Source organism: Phyllobates terribilis, unplaced genomic scaffold (assembly GCF_046119375.1).
Source record: "Phyllobates terribilis strain yellow unplaced genomic scaffold, ASM4611937v1 Scaffold_7__3_contigs__length_470593459, whole genome shotgun sequence".
Lineage (NCBI taxonomy): Eukaryota > Metazoa > Chordata > Amphibia > Anura > Dendrobatidae > Phyllobates > Phyllobates terribilis.
Window position 1 is genome coordinate 348,866,816 of NW_027362767.1, and position 17,019 is coordinate 348,883,834.

General features: G+C 41.7%; 1 protein-coding gene across 4 annotated transcripts in view; it reads left to right on the plus strand.

Annotated features, from left to right (window-relative positions):
- The window catches only part of ATP11C (ATPase phospholipid transporting 11C (ATP11C blood group)), a 137,979-nt gene extending 125,419 nt beyond the window's left edge, over positions 1–12,560 (plus strand). For 2 of the 4 annotated variants that reach the window (XM_073641242.1, XM_073641241.1), the window contains exon 29: positions 11,073–12,560. In XM_073641242.1, coding sequence (XP_073497343.1) covers positions 11,073–11,201 — 129 coding nt within the window. In that variant the 3' untranslated portion in view covers positions 11,202–12,560. Of the gene's footprint in view, positions 1–6,492; positions 6,595–11,072 lie in introns of all 4 variants that reach the window. The other 2 variants (XM_073641243.1, XM_073641244.1) reach the window with 2 other exon arrangements.
- Positions 12,561–17,019: the final 4,459 nt, after the last annotated feature.

Genomic DNA, 17,019 nt, shown 5'->3' on the forward strand with positions numbered 1-17,019 from the left:
CTACCAGGAGCAGGAGTTCCTGGAGCCGGGCGCAGGAGGATCGGGCCGGGGTCCTCGCACTCCTCCCCTCCCTCCTGCCAGGGTCCGGAGGCCGACACATCGCTGAAACCAGGGGTCCCTCAGCCTTTTTCCGGTAGGAGTGGAGCAGTCTCCCCCGCAAAGGGGGCTCTGGATTCCGGCGGCTGCACTTCCGGTTACAGAGGGAGTGATACGCGAACCTCTAGTAGCCGGCGTGCGTTCCACAGTGGAACACACTTCCGGAAAATTTGAAAAAAATGGCGCCAAACTGAAAATGAAAGGAGAAACGCCTTTTTTTCTGACGATGCAGATGGAAGACAGGTTAGAAAAGCTATTTAAGGGGGGATGGGACTAAGGTTATCAGTCAACCCGCACACTAGTAATGGCAGATCAAACCACTGGTCGTTCTGACACTCTGACTGAACCTCCAGTCCAAGTAAGTTTACTGAGTACTTCCCCTCTTCTCACCACATTCCCATTTGTATACGGTAGTATAAAGTCTTGTGCTCCTTGTCATTTTAGGACAAAGAGACACCTAAAAAAGACACGATGACATCAGCTCCTAAGAAAAGGAGATGCGCCATCTGTAACAAGAAACTGCCGGACACATACGGGAAGCGGTTATGCTCTACCTGTGTTGCAAAAGTTATCAAAGAAGAACATTCCTCCTTCATGTCAGACTTAAGAGCCATAGTAAGAGAGGAAGTGAAGAGAACTGTCACAGACTTGGTCGCTCCTCAGGGTGCGCCCCGTCTCAAGAGGCCACGTCAGGAGCTGGAGTCCATTCTCTCCCCAGAAGAGAAGAAAAAATATCTCTTCTCCTGGGAAGATACCGATACTTTATTAACTGCAGTGAGAAACACTATGCAGATAGAAGACACTTGCCAACCATCATCAGTGCAGGATGAGATGTTTGGGGGGTTGAGAACCCGCAGGAATAAGGTTTTTCCTGTGAATAATCAAATTAAGGCAATGATCCTGGAAGAGTGGGAGGACGCAGAGAGGAAGCTAATAATTCCCAGAAGCTTCAGAACTCGCCTACCATTCGAACCAGAAGATATAAAATTATGGGACGAAACCCCAAAAATTGATATCCCGGTTGCCAGGGTAGCGAAAAAAACATCCATCCCGTTTGAGGATTCGTCATCTCTAAAGGATGCAATGGATAGGAAGGCAGAGAGTCTCCTTAAAAAGACCTGGGAAACATCTGCGGCGATAATAAAAGCCAATATCGCATCCACTTCAGTGGCAAGATCCATGAGCATATGGCTGGAACAACTGGAAGACCACCTGAGGAGGAAGACATCCAGAGAGGAGATCATTGACTCAATTTCACTACTTAAGATGGCAACAGGGTTTGTCGTCGACGCCTCGGCAGAATCAATAAGATTTGCTGCTTGGAATGGGGCCCTTTCTTCTGCATCCAGAAGAGCAATGTGGCTAAAAACCTGGTCAGGAGACAGTCATTCTAAAAGTAAATTGTGTGCCATTCCCTTTTCAGGCCTCCGGGTGTTTGGTCCAGTATCGGATGAAATACTGGAGAAAGCCTCTGATGAAAAAAGGTATTTCCGGAGGAGAAACCTAAGAAGGTGTCCTCCTTTCGGAAATCTCATTACCACCAAAAGCCAGAATGTTTCGGGAAAGGGAAGTCAGGTAGATGGAGCTACCAGAAGAGAGGTATCTCGAGGAATCCCCTTCCCACTACAAGTGCTAACACACGTAGAAGATGATGCCAGGAAAGTAGTAGGAAGGTTCCAACTTTTCCATGGAGCATGGATGAAGATTACCCCATGGATTCTCCAATCTATCGCACAGGGCTACAAGATAGAACTTGGACGGATCCCGCAGGGAAGGTTTCACCTGACAACAACCCAATCCGCCCAGGTCTCCAAAAGACTGCTAACAGACCTGAGAAAACTGATAAACTCAGGAGCAGTGATACCAGTACGGGAAGCAGAACAGTTCCTGGGCTTTTATTCGGTTCTTTTTTCAATAAAGAAACCTGGGGGCGATTATCACACCATAATAAATCTGACGTCTCTAAACAAATCAGTCATTTACAAAAAATTCAAAATGGAATCAATCAGGTCAACAATTACCTTAATCGGACACAACATGGTGATGTGTACTATAGAACTAAAGAGGCCTATTATTATGTCCCAATTCACCATCACAGTCAAAAATTTCTACGGTTTGCACTAAAAGGAGGAGACACCATTCTACATTACCAGTTCACTTGTCTTCCGTTTGGCCTATCTTCAGCTCCACGTATCTTTACCAATCTGATGGCCGAAGTTATTGCGTTCGTCAGGGAACGAGGAATATTAATCATTCAATATCTAGACTACTTCCTGGTATTGGCAGACTCTCCATGACAGCTGAAAACCAACGTAACATCAACCATCCTGACCCTAACAAATTTAGGATGGATTATAAACTGGGAAAAATCACATCTTGTTCCAGAAAGATTTTTTTGGGGAATCCTTCTAGACTCTCAACAACAAATGTCTTTTCTGCCGGAAAAGAAACAGACAGAGCTCAGGGCCAAGATCAAGAAATTCAGGAGGAGGACAAAAGTTACCATTCGAGAATGTTTGAGAATCCTGGCTGTCATGATGGCTTCCATACCGGGAGTCAGGTGGAGCCAGTTCCATTCGAGACAATTTCATCAACAAATTCTATCAACCTGGAATCGGAAAATGGTCGATCTGGACAAAAGGGTTTCCTTATCGAAGGTAACCAAAAGAGCATTGATTTGGTGGACCTCCAAGGCCAACCTACAGGAAGGAGTCAAGTGGAAATTAACCCCATTCGTGACTCACTACCGATGCGAGCAGCAGAGGCTGGGGGGCTCACGTAAACAGTTAATACCTACAAGGTACCTGGCGGACACAGGATCATTGTAGATCATCAAATCTGAGAGAGCTTTAGGCCGTCTGGGAGGCATTGAAAAGGTGTCAAAAACATCTAAAAGATCAACATGTCACAGTATTAACGGACAACATGACATCAGTGGCTTTCCTCAAACATCAGGGAGGTCCACGTCACCACCTTCTACAATCCTTGGCGGCGAAAATCTTCCAGTGTACCGAAAGATCAGTCCTTTCAATATCTGCAGTGCGTCTAAAAGGTTCTCACAATACAGTAGCAGACTTCCTCAGTCAAGAAACTGTTCTACAGTCAGAATGGGAGTTGAACTGGGAGGTGTTTCGTCAGTAACACATCGATGGGGCATTCCCCAATGGGATCTCTTCGCCACACGGAAAAACACAAAGGCAGAAAAATTCTTATCCTTCAATCCAGAAGGGATAGATGCTTTATCTCAAAGATGGAACATAAATCTAGCATATGCATTCCCTCCTTTACCCTTGATACCATGGGTACTAAAGAAGATTCAGGAAGACCGAGCCAGGGTGATAATAATCCTGCCTTTCTGGCCCAAAAAAAGTTGGTTCCCTTTACTGATGAAAATGTCCCTGGAGGATCCAATAATCCTTCCGAAGAGGCAGGACTTGCTGTTTCAGGGCCCGATATTCCATCACGATGTGAAGTTTCTCCAGCTTTCGGCATGGACCCTGAAAGCCAGATCCTGAGATCTAGGGGCCTATCATACGCAGTAATCTCAACCATGCAAAATAGTAGGAAACCTGTAACATCGGCCATCTATACAAAAATCTGGAAGAGATTCTGTTCGCAGCATCAACCAGCATCTGAGGGTTCCCTTCCAGACTTCCCTAAAATACTAGAATTCTTGCAGACAGGGTTTGAAAAAGGTCTAAGACCCATCACATTAAAAGTACGGATTGCTGCATTGAGCGCTTTCATGGATTATCCGCTAGCTCGCCATCCATGGGTAGAAAGATTCATTAAGGCTACAACAAGGTTAAGACCAACAATTAAATCCCACATCCCACCATGGGACTTTAAACATGGTCCTAAAGAGCCTATGCAACAAGCCCTTCGAGCCTCTCATAGAATCAAACATAAAATTCCTCTCACGTAAGACAGTGTTCCTAGTCGCAATAACCACAATGAGACGGATAGGGGAGATTCAAGCATTCTCAATCAGAGACCCATACCTGAAATGCCTAGACGATTGTATTATCCTCAGGTTAGACCCAGCTTTTTTTACCAAAAGTAGTTACCCCTTTCCATATGAATTAGGAGGTGGTCCTACCCTCTTTTTGTCAGGACTATAAGAATGATCAGGAACTAGCCTTCCACTTGATGTCAGGAGAGTAGTTCTACAATACTTTAGCGGTCACGAAGGACTGGCGCATAGATTCCAACCTGTTCATACAGTTTGGGGGAAAAAAGCAGCAAAATCTACATTAGCAAGATGGTTCAGATCAGTGATTAGTCTAGCTTATTTAGTTGACGGGAAGTCCCCTCCAGAAAATATTAGAGCCCATTCTACCAGGGCTGTGTCCGCATCATGGGCAGAAAGAGCAGGGGCATTTGTGGACCAAATCTTCAAAGCGGCAACTTGGACAAATCTGAACACCTTCTGCAAACATTATAAATTGGACATTCTATCAAGCCAAAAGATGGCCTTTGGAAGGAAGGGCCTCCAGGCAGTAGTCCCACCCTAAAAAGTTTACTCTGGTATTCTCCTGATGGTGCTGTCAGGAGGGACGTCCTGGAACATAGGCATTAGACCTACCAGTAATAGGGTTTCCAGGAGTCCCTCATGACAGCACCCATTATGTTCCCTCCCTAAATATTCCTAAAAGGCTATATGAAATTAACATAGATTGTTGAAAGGCAAATAAAATAGAGTTGCTTCCATCCTGGTGTGGTACTTGAAAAATCACTGGAGTGGGGGTGGAGGGAGGGACCTTTTAACCTCTTGTGTGTTTCCTGTCCCTATCCAGGATATGAAGGACGACCTCCTGATGGTGCTGTCATGAGGGACTCCTGGAAACCCTATTACCGGTAAATCTAATGCTGACTTTTATCTGGTTCTATGAAGCCAGAGCTGTCAATCAAAGAGGGGAGGGTGGAGATGTATGGAAAACAAGCAGGTGGGAAGGTGTATATAAATGATTGGCCACCATGATGCACCGAGTGCCTGTGCTGACAGAGAAGACCGATCAGACTGCTTGGTCACCATGACAGATAACCACACCGTGTGCCACTAGTTAGGTCTCTGAACTGCAGTTTTCGGTATTGCACGCTTTTGGTTTGCAACTTTTTACCGGGGAATCCTTTTACTATCTTCCTGATCGTAGCTAATGCATGTTCTACTTATTCATGATGTTTATTTCATGACACTTAGTTATAGGTAGAGATTTTGTCGTGTACATAAAAATAAATGTGTCATCAGAACATGACCTCCTGTTTACATTTTTTTTTATTTCACTTTTTCATATAACAATTTATATTAAGAGAAAAAAATCTAAACTTTCCATTTTCACACTGGCCACTAAGCCTAATATTAAACTCCTGCTTCATATTGCATATTGCTTTCACTGGCCACATAAGCAGCAATAGACTCTGGCACTATTGATTTGCATAGAAGGTTTACTACTTATGCTCTTATTTGGGCAAAAGTCATAGTGAAGAGAGGGGGAGGGGGTGAGCTGTGATGTCACTTATTGTGAATGGTGCATTCACTGCATAAAATGGTGTTACTTTACATGTTAATCTTGCATGTGATAGAGAGACTGCTGAAAAGGCTTCGGTAAAGAATAGGAATTAGGAGTCTAGTATTGGGCCTAGTGACTTGTGGGAAAATTGCAAAATTTCGGTTTTCTTTTTAAACATTTAACATTAAAATTTGGATTTAAAACAGCAGATCATTCATCTGATGACACCTTCCTTTAAGAGTTCAGCAAGGAACATAAAATATGTTTAGCCTCTTGAACTGCAGTTCAGTGAACTGTAAAATGAGTTATTAGGGAATTCGGTAAAATTGACCTAATATGTCCGTGAAGCCTGTGATCTAGAACCGCCCAATGGTTCCAGATTAGAGATCTAGATAGAACGCTTGTACTCCTTTGACTCTAAATTGTTGTTGAACATCTGACACAATATACTAGGGACAGGATCCGACAAACCAATAGCCATGTCAATATTTTATGCCAGATTTTCTCTTTTTTTTTTTTTTTTTTTTTTGTAACTTCACTTTTTATCTAATTCTGGTTATCTCAATTTTAGACTTATATGCAGCAAGCTGAAGCAATGCTTTCAGTTAATGTCTGGACAATGCCAAAGGGTTTGAGCTATTTAAGTCCGTGGTGGTCCAAGATTACAGACCAGTGGGACCTTCTTAGATGTGTTCTATAACAAATCCAGAATAAATTTGATTGGATTTCTCCTCTTTAAGTATTTCTTTTCACGCAGCTCCTTATTTATAGTATAATTGTGTAATAAAACCTAAGCGACATTCATAAAGCCATTAACCTATTATAATTTATCGTCTATACATCATGTTCATTCTTTATTTTTGTGTTGTTTGTATCACTGTTTTAGAAGAAAATGTGCGCCAAAACAGTTGGTTCAGAGACAACCCGATCGACTGTAAGACCTCTACTTTTACGAACGTTCTCAGATGAGTCTAATGTACTATAAGAGGTACAGCCACCATGATCCAAATTATATCATGAAACCAATCAGCTCTAATGCGCTTTCAGCTACCTGATTGATGCTTAATTTTGGGATTGTGGTGCAACTGCTGAATTATCAAACGGAAGAATAAGATCAGGTTTTGTTTGTTGGCATAATTGGAACTGATGTGCCCTTTCTTTAACTGTAAAGTTGTTTTTTTGATTTTTAATTCTCAAAACGTATTAATAGATTTATGCTTTGGCAAACTGTCCTGATTCAAGAATTGGGCTTCCACCTGCACCAGCAATATTCCCATCAATAGATAGAACCTTCCAGAATTTTTTTTTTAAATCTATATATTTGAATTTAGAAACTGATTCCAATTGTGTAAATAAATGTAAAACTGAGTTATTCTCCTGTACGAATGCTAAAAGAAAGCAATGATTTCATCCCTATAAACATAAGGCGGCATATGGCTTATCTATGATTTTATCACTACGCAAAGATATAAGATTGCTTGTTATTAATAGTGGCTTCGGTTTGTCATAAATAGCACGGTTACTCGATCCAGATGTAACTTCCACTATACTGTATGTACTCCACTTCGGAGGCTCAGATAGACATAGGGTTGTAACTATTGTGTTAGCTAGTGTCTGTGCAGTGATGTAGGATTGTAGTTCTAATGATGACTCATGGAGGGAAAAAGAGTCTTCTTGTTTCTACATAGAGCTTAGAAGGATTCAGCTAGTCTATTTTAAGCAGCTTTGTATTTATAGTTTATTAAAAAAAAAAAAAATCTTTCTTCACTCAGCAGTCACTTTTTTTCCCACCTCTGAAAAAAATGCCAAAATCTATCTTGGACAAAGCAAGACTGATTGCCAGCACAGTGATGTGTCAGGTTATACCTCCTACGGAGAGGGTAGGTAGAGTCAGGAGCACTCAGCACAGTAGGGTGTCAGGTTTCTCCTCCTATGGAGAGAGAAGGTGGCATGAAGAGCACTCAGCACAGGGGTGTCGGGTTACTCCTCCTATGGAGAGAGAAGGTGGCATTAGGAGCACTCCGCACAGTTGGGTGTCAGGTTACTCCTATGGAGAGGGAAGGTGGCATTAGGAGCACTCAGCACAGTGGGGTGTCAGGTTACACCTCCTATGGAGAGGGAAGGTGGCTTGAGGAGCACTCAGCACAGTGGGGTGTCAGGTTACTCCTCCTATGGAGAGGGAAGGTGGCTTGAGGAGCACTCAGCACAGTGGGTTGTCAGGTTACTCCTAAGGAGAGGGAAGGTGGCATTAGGAGCACTCAGCACAGTTGGGTGTCAGGTTACTCCTATGGAGAGGGAAGGTGGCATTAGGAGCACTCAGCACAGTGGGGTGTTGGGTTACACCTCCTATGGAGAGGGAAGGCGGTGTGAAGAGCACTCAGCACAGTGGGGTGTCAGGTTACTCCTCCTATGGAGAGGGAAGGTGGCTTGAGGAGCACTCAGCACAGTGGGGTGTCAGGTTACTCCTCCTATGGAGAGGGAAGGTGGCGTGAAGAGCACTCAGCACAGTGGGGTGTCAGGTTACTCCTCCTATGGAGAGGGAAGGTGGCTTGAGGAGCACTCAGCACAGTGAGGTGTCAGGTTACTCCTCCTATGGAGAGGGAAGGTGGCCTGAAGAGCACTCAGCACAGTGAGGTGTCAGGTTACTCCTCCTATGGAGAGGGAAGGTGGCCTGAAGAGCACTCAGCACAGTGAGGAGTGAGGAGCACAAATCTTCTTTTCTGTGCTCTAGACTGATTGAAGCGGTCTGGTTGCGTATGCGCTATGCCGCTCTATTCAATGCCTTGTAGACTGACCAAGCACGCCAATTATTATACCAAGTGTTGGGACCGCCAGGGACCAAACATTTGTCACGTACCGTATGGTGAAGTGATGAATGTCTTTCGTGGGAAAATCCCTTGAAAAAAACATGTTAGTCTATTATTGTAACTGTCAACACCTACATAATGTAGACTATAATTGTAAAAAAAAAAAAGGTCTACAGCACAGTAAAGTTTTGTTGCAGAAAGTTCAGCAATGAGTAAAAGCGATAAAACAACTCTAAAAACATCACAAATGTAAAGGCAAACTAAATACTTCATCCTATAAAAGTGCATCCCACAACAAGAGCCGCTGATCTTCTTCATATAGAGACAGTACGTTACCAATAAGAGGAGACGGATGAGAGAGACCAGGCTTGTTTGTAGCCTAAAATTATAGGCAACTAACTAATGGGTGTAGACAAACCTTTAATCAACAAATTGGGCAAATAAACCCTATCTATAAGGGATGTGCTAAAATTTGATTTTTATACAATTAAATTAAAATTGAAAATGGTCTATAAGGTTTAAAAATAGCTAAAGTGATCCTGTATTAATTATATATGCACTTCAATTCCTAGATTAGCAAGACTAGACTATCCTAATACCACTGCCCCAGTCCATGGCTCAACAGAAAATAATCAAGGAACGTATCAATAATGTATACAAGATTTCACTAAAGCAACTAAAAGTTTCGCCCTAAAAATATGGTTGCCAAAGTGCAGGTGACATTTAAACTGTTTAATCTTTGCTGTCCTCCAAACCACGTGCACACGTCACAATTGTGCCATCGTCGTTCTGTGTAATGAAGACTGAGACACATGTATTACGTGCAGATCTCCTTTAGACCACAGAATTGTGCTTTCCGGAACAGATTATGAGGTTTCCTGCTCATTCTGCAAAAATTATGACTTGATTGCCTGTGATTATCGCTTTAGAGGCCTGATTTAATCTGTCAATCTCATTGGGGATCTTAAAGGGAAACTATCAGAAAATTGCTTATTTTTTAAATCAGGGTTTGGTTTTAAATGTATTTTTTTTAAATGTATCCATTTTTTAACACCTCACAATCTCAAAATAAGAAATACAAATCTTGCAATTTTCATACTGGCCACTGGGGCTTATTTTTTAGGCTGGATCATCTTGTGTCTGGAAACAACACATGTACATAGCCACTGAGCCCAACACTATTTTGTATTGAGGTATCTAATGAGCCTGTGTAAAAGTCACATTGTAAAGGGAGGGGGAGCCCGGTCAGCTGTGGCATCGCCTATTGTCATTGGTAAATCCATTGTCATTGTTATCATGCCTCTGATGATAAAGAGCCTGCTGAAAACTCTTACAAGAAGTGTCAGTCTATAGAAGCCCAAGTGGCCAGTGTGAAGATTGCAAGGTTACCTACAAATTTTGTTTTTATTTATAAAGATCATGATCTGAAGGAAAAACAATTGTCAAATTTAAATAAATAAATACATCAAACCCAAAAACCTGATTTAACCAAGTCATTCTCTGATGATCGCTTCCTTTTAACATTTTGATTTGATGTTTTGCATACTAATGACTAATTGGCCTGTCTCTTAAGGAAATAACCTTTGTAGCATGTCAGTTGTGATAGTCACTATAGTGTCCATATCCTTTTAAAAAATATATATATATATATTCCATAGAAAACCACATGTCACTTTTTTCTCCATTAAAATGAAAACAAATCAGATAGGTCACGTGCACACCATGCCCTAAAGCTTTGCCACTCTTCAGTCTAATGTGTAATCATCTAATAGACGTAGTCTAATGTGTACAAGAACCTGGTGATATCGGCAGGGTCAGCTGACAGTGTAAGGTGTATGGGGGCTTCCTGACTCCCCCGGTAGATCATGTCGGGGGAGAGAAGGATCCCGCCTGAATGAATTTCAGCCAATAGATTTCTACACACCAAACAAACTTAACAGTCTCTCTTATAGAGAGCACAAAAGCGCTCGTCCGAGCATTTGTATATATGCGGTCAGGGCAGATGGCTGCCTGCCAAATGATGGTTCAGCTGACGGCTGTCTAATGCGTATGGGGGTCTTTACAGAAACTTTAAAAGGGTTTTCCCGCTTCAGAAGACCTCAATTTTCCAGCTGCAGTGTTTAAGATCCTTTGCGCACCCTCCCCAGGTCCAGCACTTGGTTTCCTCCGCTGCTCCCAGTGTCTGCAGTGCTGACATCATGTTGACAGCACTGCAGCCAATCATGAGCTGAGAGGCTTGTGACATCGTCTTAAACAGAGCCACTGAGCTCACTCCACTGGCACAGTCAACGTAACGTCAGTGCTGTAAACAATAACGGACACTGGGAGCAGCGGCGGAGACTCTGCGCTGGTCCTGGGGAGGTTGAGTAAGGCACAATTTGTTCTTGTTTTTTTTAAACAAACTACCCCAGGGAATAGAGGTTTTCTGACAATGAGAAACCAACCAGTATAACAACCTGTCCGACTATCCACATGGATATGCCACAGCGTAGCTGCTTCATTCTGTTGATCAGTGGCAGCTCTGGGGGATGAGCCCTCACTCATCAGCTGATTACCGGATATATAGAACAAAAGAACAATCTGCCTAAAAATTATCCCATTTCCATATAAGCAGTAAAGCAGTGCAAAAATCCTAATTATGACTCTCTGTATTTTTCAGACTTTACAGTTCCAGCTGCCTACGCTGATATCCTACAGAAATGTGGAGAACGGGTGTCTCTCTCGAATAAGATTGGAGGAGCACAAACTGAACCCTCTGCTGTCTTCTTCTATTGACGTATATCAATGATATACCTGGATACACTGTGCAAGGCCGCCGATACCACTAATGACTAGGAGTGCTGCTCCTTTCTGATCTCTATATGTTACACATAAGATCACATGAAATCTTCTCAGCCAAGAACCCAAAAGGCCACGAAGAAGATAAGAGGACTCCAACTTCTGATTCTTATATATTCCCCTTGCTGCAAGGACTTGGCAAGGGCTTGGATGTTCAGACGAAGCGTCCGGATGAATTACCTGCCTAAATCTCTTGGTGCATGTGCTCTCTACAATAACGCCGCCTTTATGCAAACATTGCACATCCCTTGACGTTGAAGAAATGAATTCTGCATTTTTATATTCACGAGAACATACATTTATACCAACCGTATAACGGCATATTAATGCACAGGGATTCTTCTTCTTTTCAGTTCTTTTATGTTTTATTTCTTCATTCTTCACACAATTTATCATCTCTAACATTGTCAAAATGGATTGTATTTATGGAAGATCAGGAAATTCCCAAATTGCCCCCTGGGCATTAACCTAGCTGGGTGGGCATTACTGGTGGCTTCCGGTTACATAAGTGACCGCTAACAAGGAGATATCCTGTGCATGTACATCCATCTGTACCTATATGGGGAAATAAACCATACGGAAATCTATTCTTTGCCTGTGCAGAAATGGATGGAATTATTCCAGGGCAAGCAAGCAGCTTCCGTTTAGCCATGTGGTCTCCTAACACTTCAAGGGGTTGTCCTTTAATGTGGCTACACCACAGTGAATGATCTGATCTCTGTGGCCGTACCAGCCCCTCCCTGACCCTGTGTAGATACAGGCGTACCTACATAGGAGGTGTGAGACCCACAGGCACATACCTAAAAACTGCATTACTTGTCAACCCCGTGTGCAGCCACCATGTGGTATAAAGTCTATGGGCGGAGACCGACTTAAATATTTACCCTGTTTTTCTATAATGGTTACAATTTTCACATGTATCTACATTGTCTAAGTCTTAACCCATATTTTTGTCCTATAATGTTATTTTTATTTTTATTTTTTTACAAATTCATTATCATTTTCCATCCTCACAGTAACCAAAAGCAGCAATCTAAGTTTCTTCGCAATGCACTGAGGTTTGCTGCAGTTTATACCAGTTAAGAGATGTTTTCAAGGAAAAAAAAAAGTATAAACTATTTATTTAAAAAAAAAAAAAAAATGGTATATTTTTATATGGAGTGTCAAAATAGAGCAGCAGCAAACGGTAGTATTTATTAGGCTCACTTGGCTGTAGATCGGAGTTCAGTACCGTCATATATTACACCAGGTGATTTTCCCAGAAGCGCACAATGACCGTGTCTGCAGAGAATCTGAGTGTAATATTTTACCCACTGAAGCCATTCCAGACTTTAATACTACATGTAATATACATGCAAGATTATATTGTTTTTTTTTTTTTTATTAAATGTAGATTTTACATTTTGCACACATTTTTGTTTTTTTCCCTTTTATACATTAGAATTTCCCTGATAAGTGCGATCGTTCTATTGAGATGTCTGATGGAAGTCGGCCGTTACGTGAATGTATTTGTAAGCGCCGTTAAGAAGACACAAAAAGGTCATTCATCAAAATGGAGACGTATATGAACTAATGTATATCATCTCTTGTAATGATTTAAAGGGAATCTGTCAGCAGTTTTTTGCTATTTAATCTGAGTGCAGCATAATGTAGGGGCAGAGACTGATTCCAGGGATGTGTCTCTTGCTCAGCTGCTTGCTGTAGTTTCAATACAATCAGTGTTTAATCAGCAGGAGATTATCACTGCAGGACTCGGTGTCATGTGCCAGGCCGTCCAACTAATCTGTATAACCCCGCCCCCACCACTGATTGGCAGCTCGCTGACTTTACACAGAAATCTGCCAATCAGTGGTGTGGGCGGGGTTATACAGAGCTCCGCTTTCTGACCACCTGCTACATCTACAACTGAAAAAACAGGGATTCTATCAAAACTAAAGCAAGCAGTTCAGTAATTGATACATTTCTGGAATCAGGTTACAATGCAAAAACCTGCTGACAGATTCCCATTAAGTGATTTATGAGTTTTGTCTAACACAGTATTATTCCATTATGTTTTGTAATTTATACTTTTATTACCATAAATTGATGAAAAAGAAATGAATGTGCATTGAAGGTACGCGAGAGACCTCTGATGGTGCAGTCACTTGATCTAGATTATAAAATGTGACTAATAAGAGCCATAATGTAAGTGGGCAGATTTAATCCACAGCTTTATTACCTACTTATGGCTCCGGTTCCCATAGGGCGCAGTGGAGGACCGACAGTGATGTCTGCGGCGATGCGTACCGCTGCGAATATCATTGTGAAGAAGGTGCAGGGGACGCGCACACTTTACCTAGAATGTGCACGGTCATCCACCACATAAATGGACAAGCTGTGGCTCGGTCACACGACCTTGTTACTTTACGCTGCGGATAGGTTTTGTATCCCTGAGGTTTCTTAAAATATCGTGGACTATGAAATTCGATTGTGGAAGATCCGCTGCGTTTTTGCTAAATGAGATCATACCCTGACAGTTCAGGATTTGTCCTCTGCCACCTATAAGTGAAAGTCTGCACAGGAACCTGCATTGGTTCCATTGGATTGGGACACATGCACATCACCCTGCCGTATCTGTAAAGAGTTAACTCGGTTACCCCCTTCCCACACACACCCATCCACCCTCCCATTAAGTCCACTTTTACATCTGCCATGTATCTAAAGCTTTGGTCCAGCTTCAGTGATTTAGTTACAGCTTTGAATAAGTAATAAATCAAAAGGATCTATCCAGTAAGTGACAATCCGTGTTTAATTAGCTTGGATGCTCAGAGTCTGGGATCTTCACAGACCGGGACATTTAGTTATTTGGATACACCCAGTAGACTCGTAATTGAAAGCTTTGCGATGACGCAGCTGATTGTGGTCCATTTACAGGGACCATTTTGGACTTGAGACAGGAACTGAGAAATAATGCAGAAATCAAATGGTTTCTTGACACAATTAAAGGCATTCTTCCCACCACTAGAGTCCTTAAAGGGGTTTTCCCACAAAGTTAATTTTAATCACTAGATCTTGGAATAATAATAATTTCCACAATTGGATGTGTTTAAATAAAATGTTCCTGTGCTGAGATAATCTTATAAATGTTCCTCTGCTGTGTACTGTGTAATGGCTGTGTCTGACCGTACAGGAACATGGTCTGATCATATCACAGCTCCTGGGCAGGGGGGGGAAGCGAGAGAGTATACAGAGAGGACAGCATGGGATCACAGCTGATTCTTCCTGTGAGGTAAAACATTGCTTAAAAACAGGGAAATGTTTTACCTCACAGAAAAAATCAGCTGTGATCCCCGGCTGTATTGTCTGTATACTCTTTTGCTTCCTCCCCTGCCCAGGAGATGTGGTATGATCAGACCATGTCCCTGTATGGTCAGACACAGCCATTACACAGTACAGTGCAGGAGGACAATATCAAAACAAGATGGTGGGGTGCACCAAAATACCTAATATACTCTATATTATATAATCAAGGTAAGGGTGCTATATCCTGCATTGATAACAAGCAATGACAAAGAGTAAAAAAGAAACCATGCACAATGAATATGCACACCAAAAATGATGGAACATGTACAAATGTATTCAGAAAATTGATACACACCCATGGAGACAATTAAAAACATTTAAAACAAACCAGAACACGGCAGGGGCACATTAATAAGATTATTAATAAGATTATCTCAGCACAGGAACATTATTTTTAAAAACATCCAACTGTGGAAATTATTAATATTCCGAGATCTATTCATTAAAATTTACTTTGTTGCTATGAAAACCCCTCTAAGTCTCATTTCTGTGTTGTGATATGACTTACATTAGGGTATCCACTAGATCCACGAGAATGCAAACTTACCGACGGATTATCCCCCCTCCACCGCCCCCAAGTATTAAAATGTGCTCTGGAAAGTAGTAACCACCTATGCCTAGCTCCACAAGAAGAGTCAAGTCATGTACTTCCCTGCCGCCTTTAGGCTATGTTCACATGCAGCGTTTTTGCAGTGTTTTTTCACCCATAGATAACAATGAGAAAGTGGGAAAAAAACACAGTTTTTTCGCTGCCTAACTTTATCAAACGCGTAATGTAAACGAAGCACACGTTTAATCCGCATCCAAAAAAAATCATTAAAACCAGGGGTTTTGAGTGCAGTTTTTTTTTTTACTGCCCAAAGATCAGGTTTTGGCTGCAGGAAAAAAAAAAGCAGCAAAAACTCCTAATGTTAACATAGCCTTATTCCAAAGGAATGGGAACAAGAGCCCACAGTTTCAGCATTGATGGGGTGTCCTGCTTGTTCCATGATGGAAGCTTGTTCTGCTGACAGTTTCCTATTAAGAATACCTAACAATTCTGATTGTGTGACGGATCAATAGAAAACTCTCAAGTTGGTCGTGTCCTTTTGGCTTTGGACCCTGAAAATAAAACAAGACTTAATCATGATCTCATTGACTTCACTAGTGAAATCTATATAAAATGGTATTGCGATCTTAATATCCGTAGATTTTCCAAGGCTCTTATCTATTGCTGTAATTTCTTTCACTGATGACCTACAGATAGCCGTCAAATGAAAAGTAAATTCTTTTCTAAACTTTCCTTCCATGGTCAAAAAGACTGGTAAGCCCAAGCAGGGACATTAAAGGGTTTTTCCGGTGTGATAGGGGCTGGGTGTCTGCTCTTTTTAAGTAGCTAAGCCAACACCCTTATCTATCATGGCTAATGAATAGACAGAGAAGGGGCCTGGCTTATCCATTGAAATGAGCAGCAAACCATCCTTCTAGGATCAGTGGTCAGGTGACCACACAGAAAATGTCCTCCCATGCGGAGCATAAAGCCAGAAGTGTAGAGTTTGAACCTGGGACTGAAGTGGCTGAACATTGGGCAGCACGGTGGCTCAGTGGTTAGCACTGTAGCCTTGCAGTGTTCGGGTCCTGGGTCCAAATCCCACCAAAGACATCTGCCGTGATTTTTGTATGCTCTCCCCGTATTTGTGTGGTTTCTTTCCACACTGCGAAGATATACTGATAGAGAATCTATATTGTGAGCCCCAATGGGGACAGAGATAATCATGTCTGTAAAGCGCTGTGGAATATGATGGCGCTATATAAGCAAGAAAAAGAAGATAATAGTAACAATAATATGATTTTATTATTTTCTACACACAAAATATTTTTTATTTTATCTTTTTTTATTAACTGGACAACCCCATTAAGACTTTCTGGTGTAAACTAACAACACCTCAAAACAAAATCATATATTAGTATTTTTTTATTCCATCAATGCTGCTGCTGTCCGCTGGAAATAAACACAAGAGAAAGTGGTTCTGAAATTGTGAATAATTTACAATCTAATCGGAGACTTGACGGTGACCGTGTGTCTGTTTGCATGTCGTCGTATGTATGTCTATGTCCTTTATACAACTCTCTTCTCCTCCGTGAATGACTCTTATTAAAACCAAGTATGTAATCCAAGGTTTGATTCCATTTCTTCTCATACCCAGAGTCGCGCAGCAGTGTTATACAGACTTAATGACAAAGCATGTAGTCTTTCCACTAACTGAGATTGTTCTCTGGCCTGATCAATTTGCATGGGTATATGGAAATGAATTAAATGGTTTTTTTTTTTACAATGATTGGATTTGATAACCAGGTCTTTTTTTTTTTTTTTTTTTCTGCTGAGATGTATGTATATGCCATTTGTGTCAGTTTGTCAAATTTGGTCAAAATAACATTGGACTGAG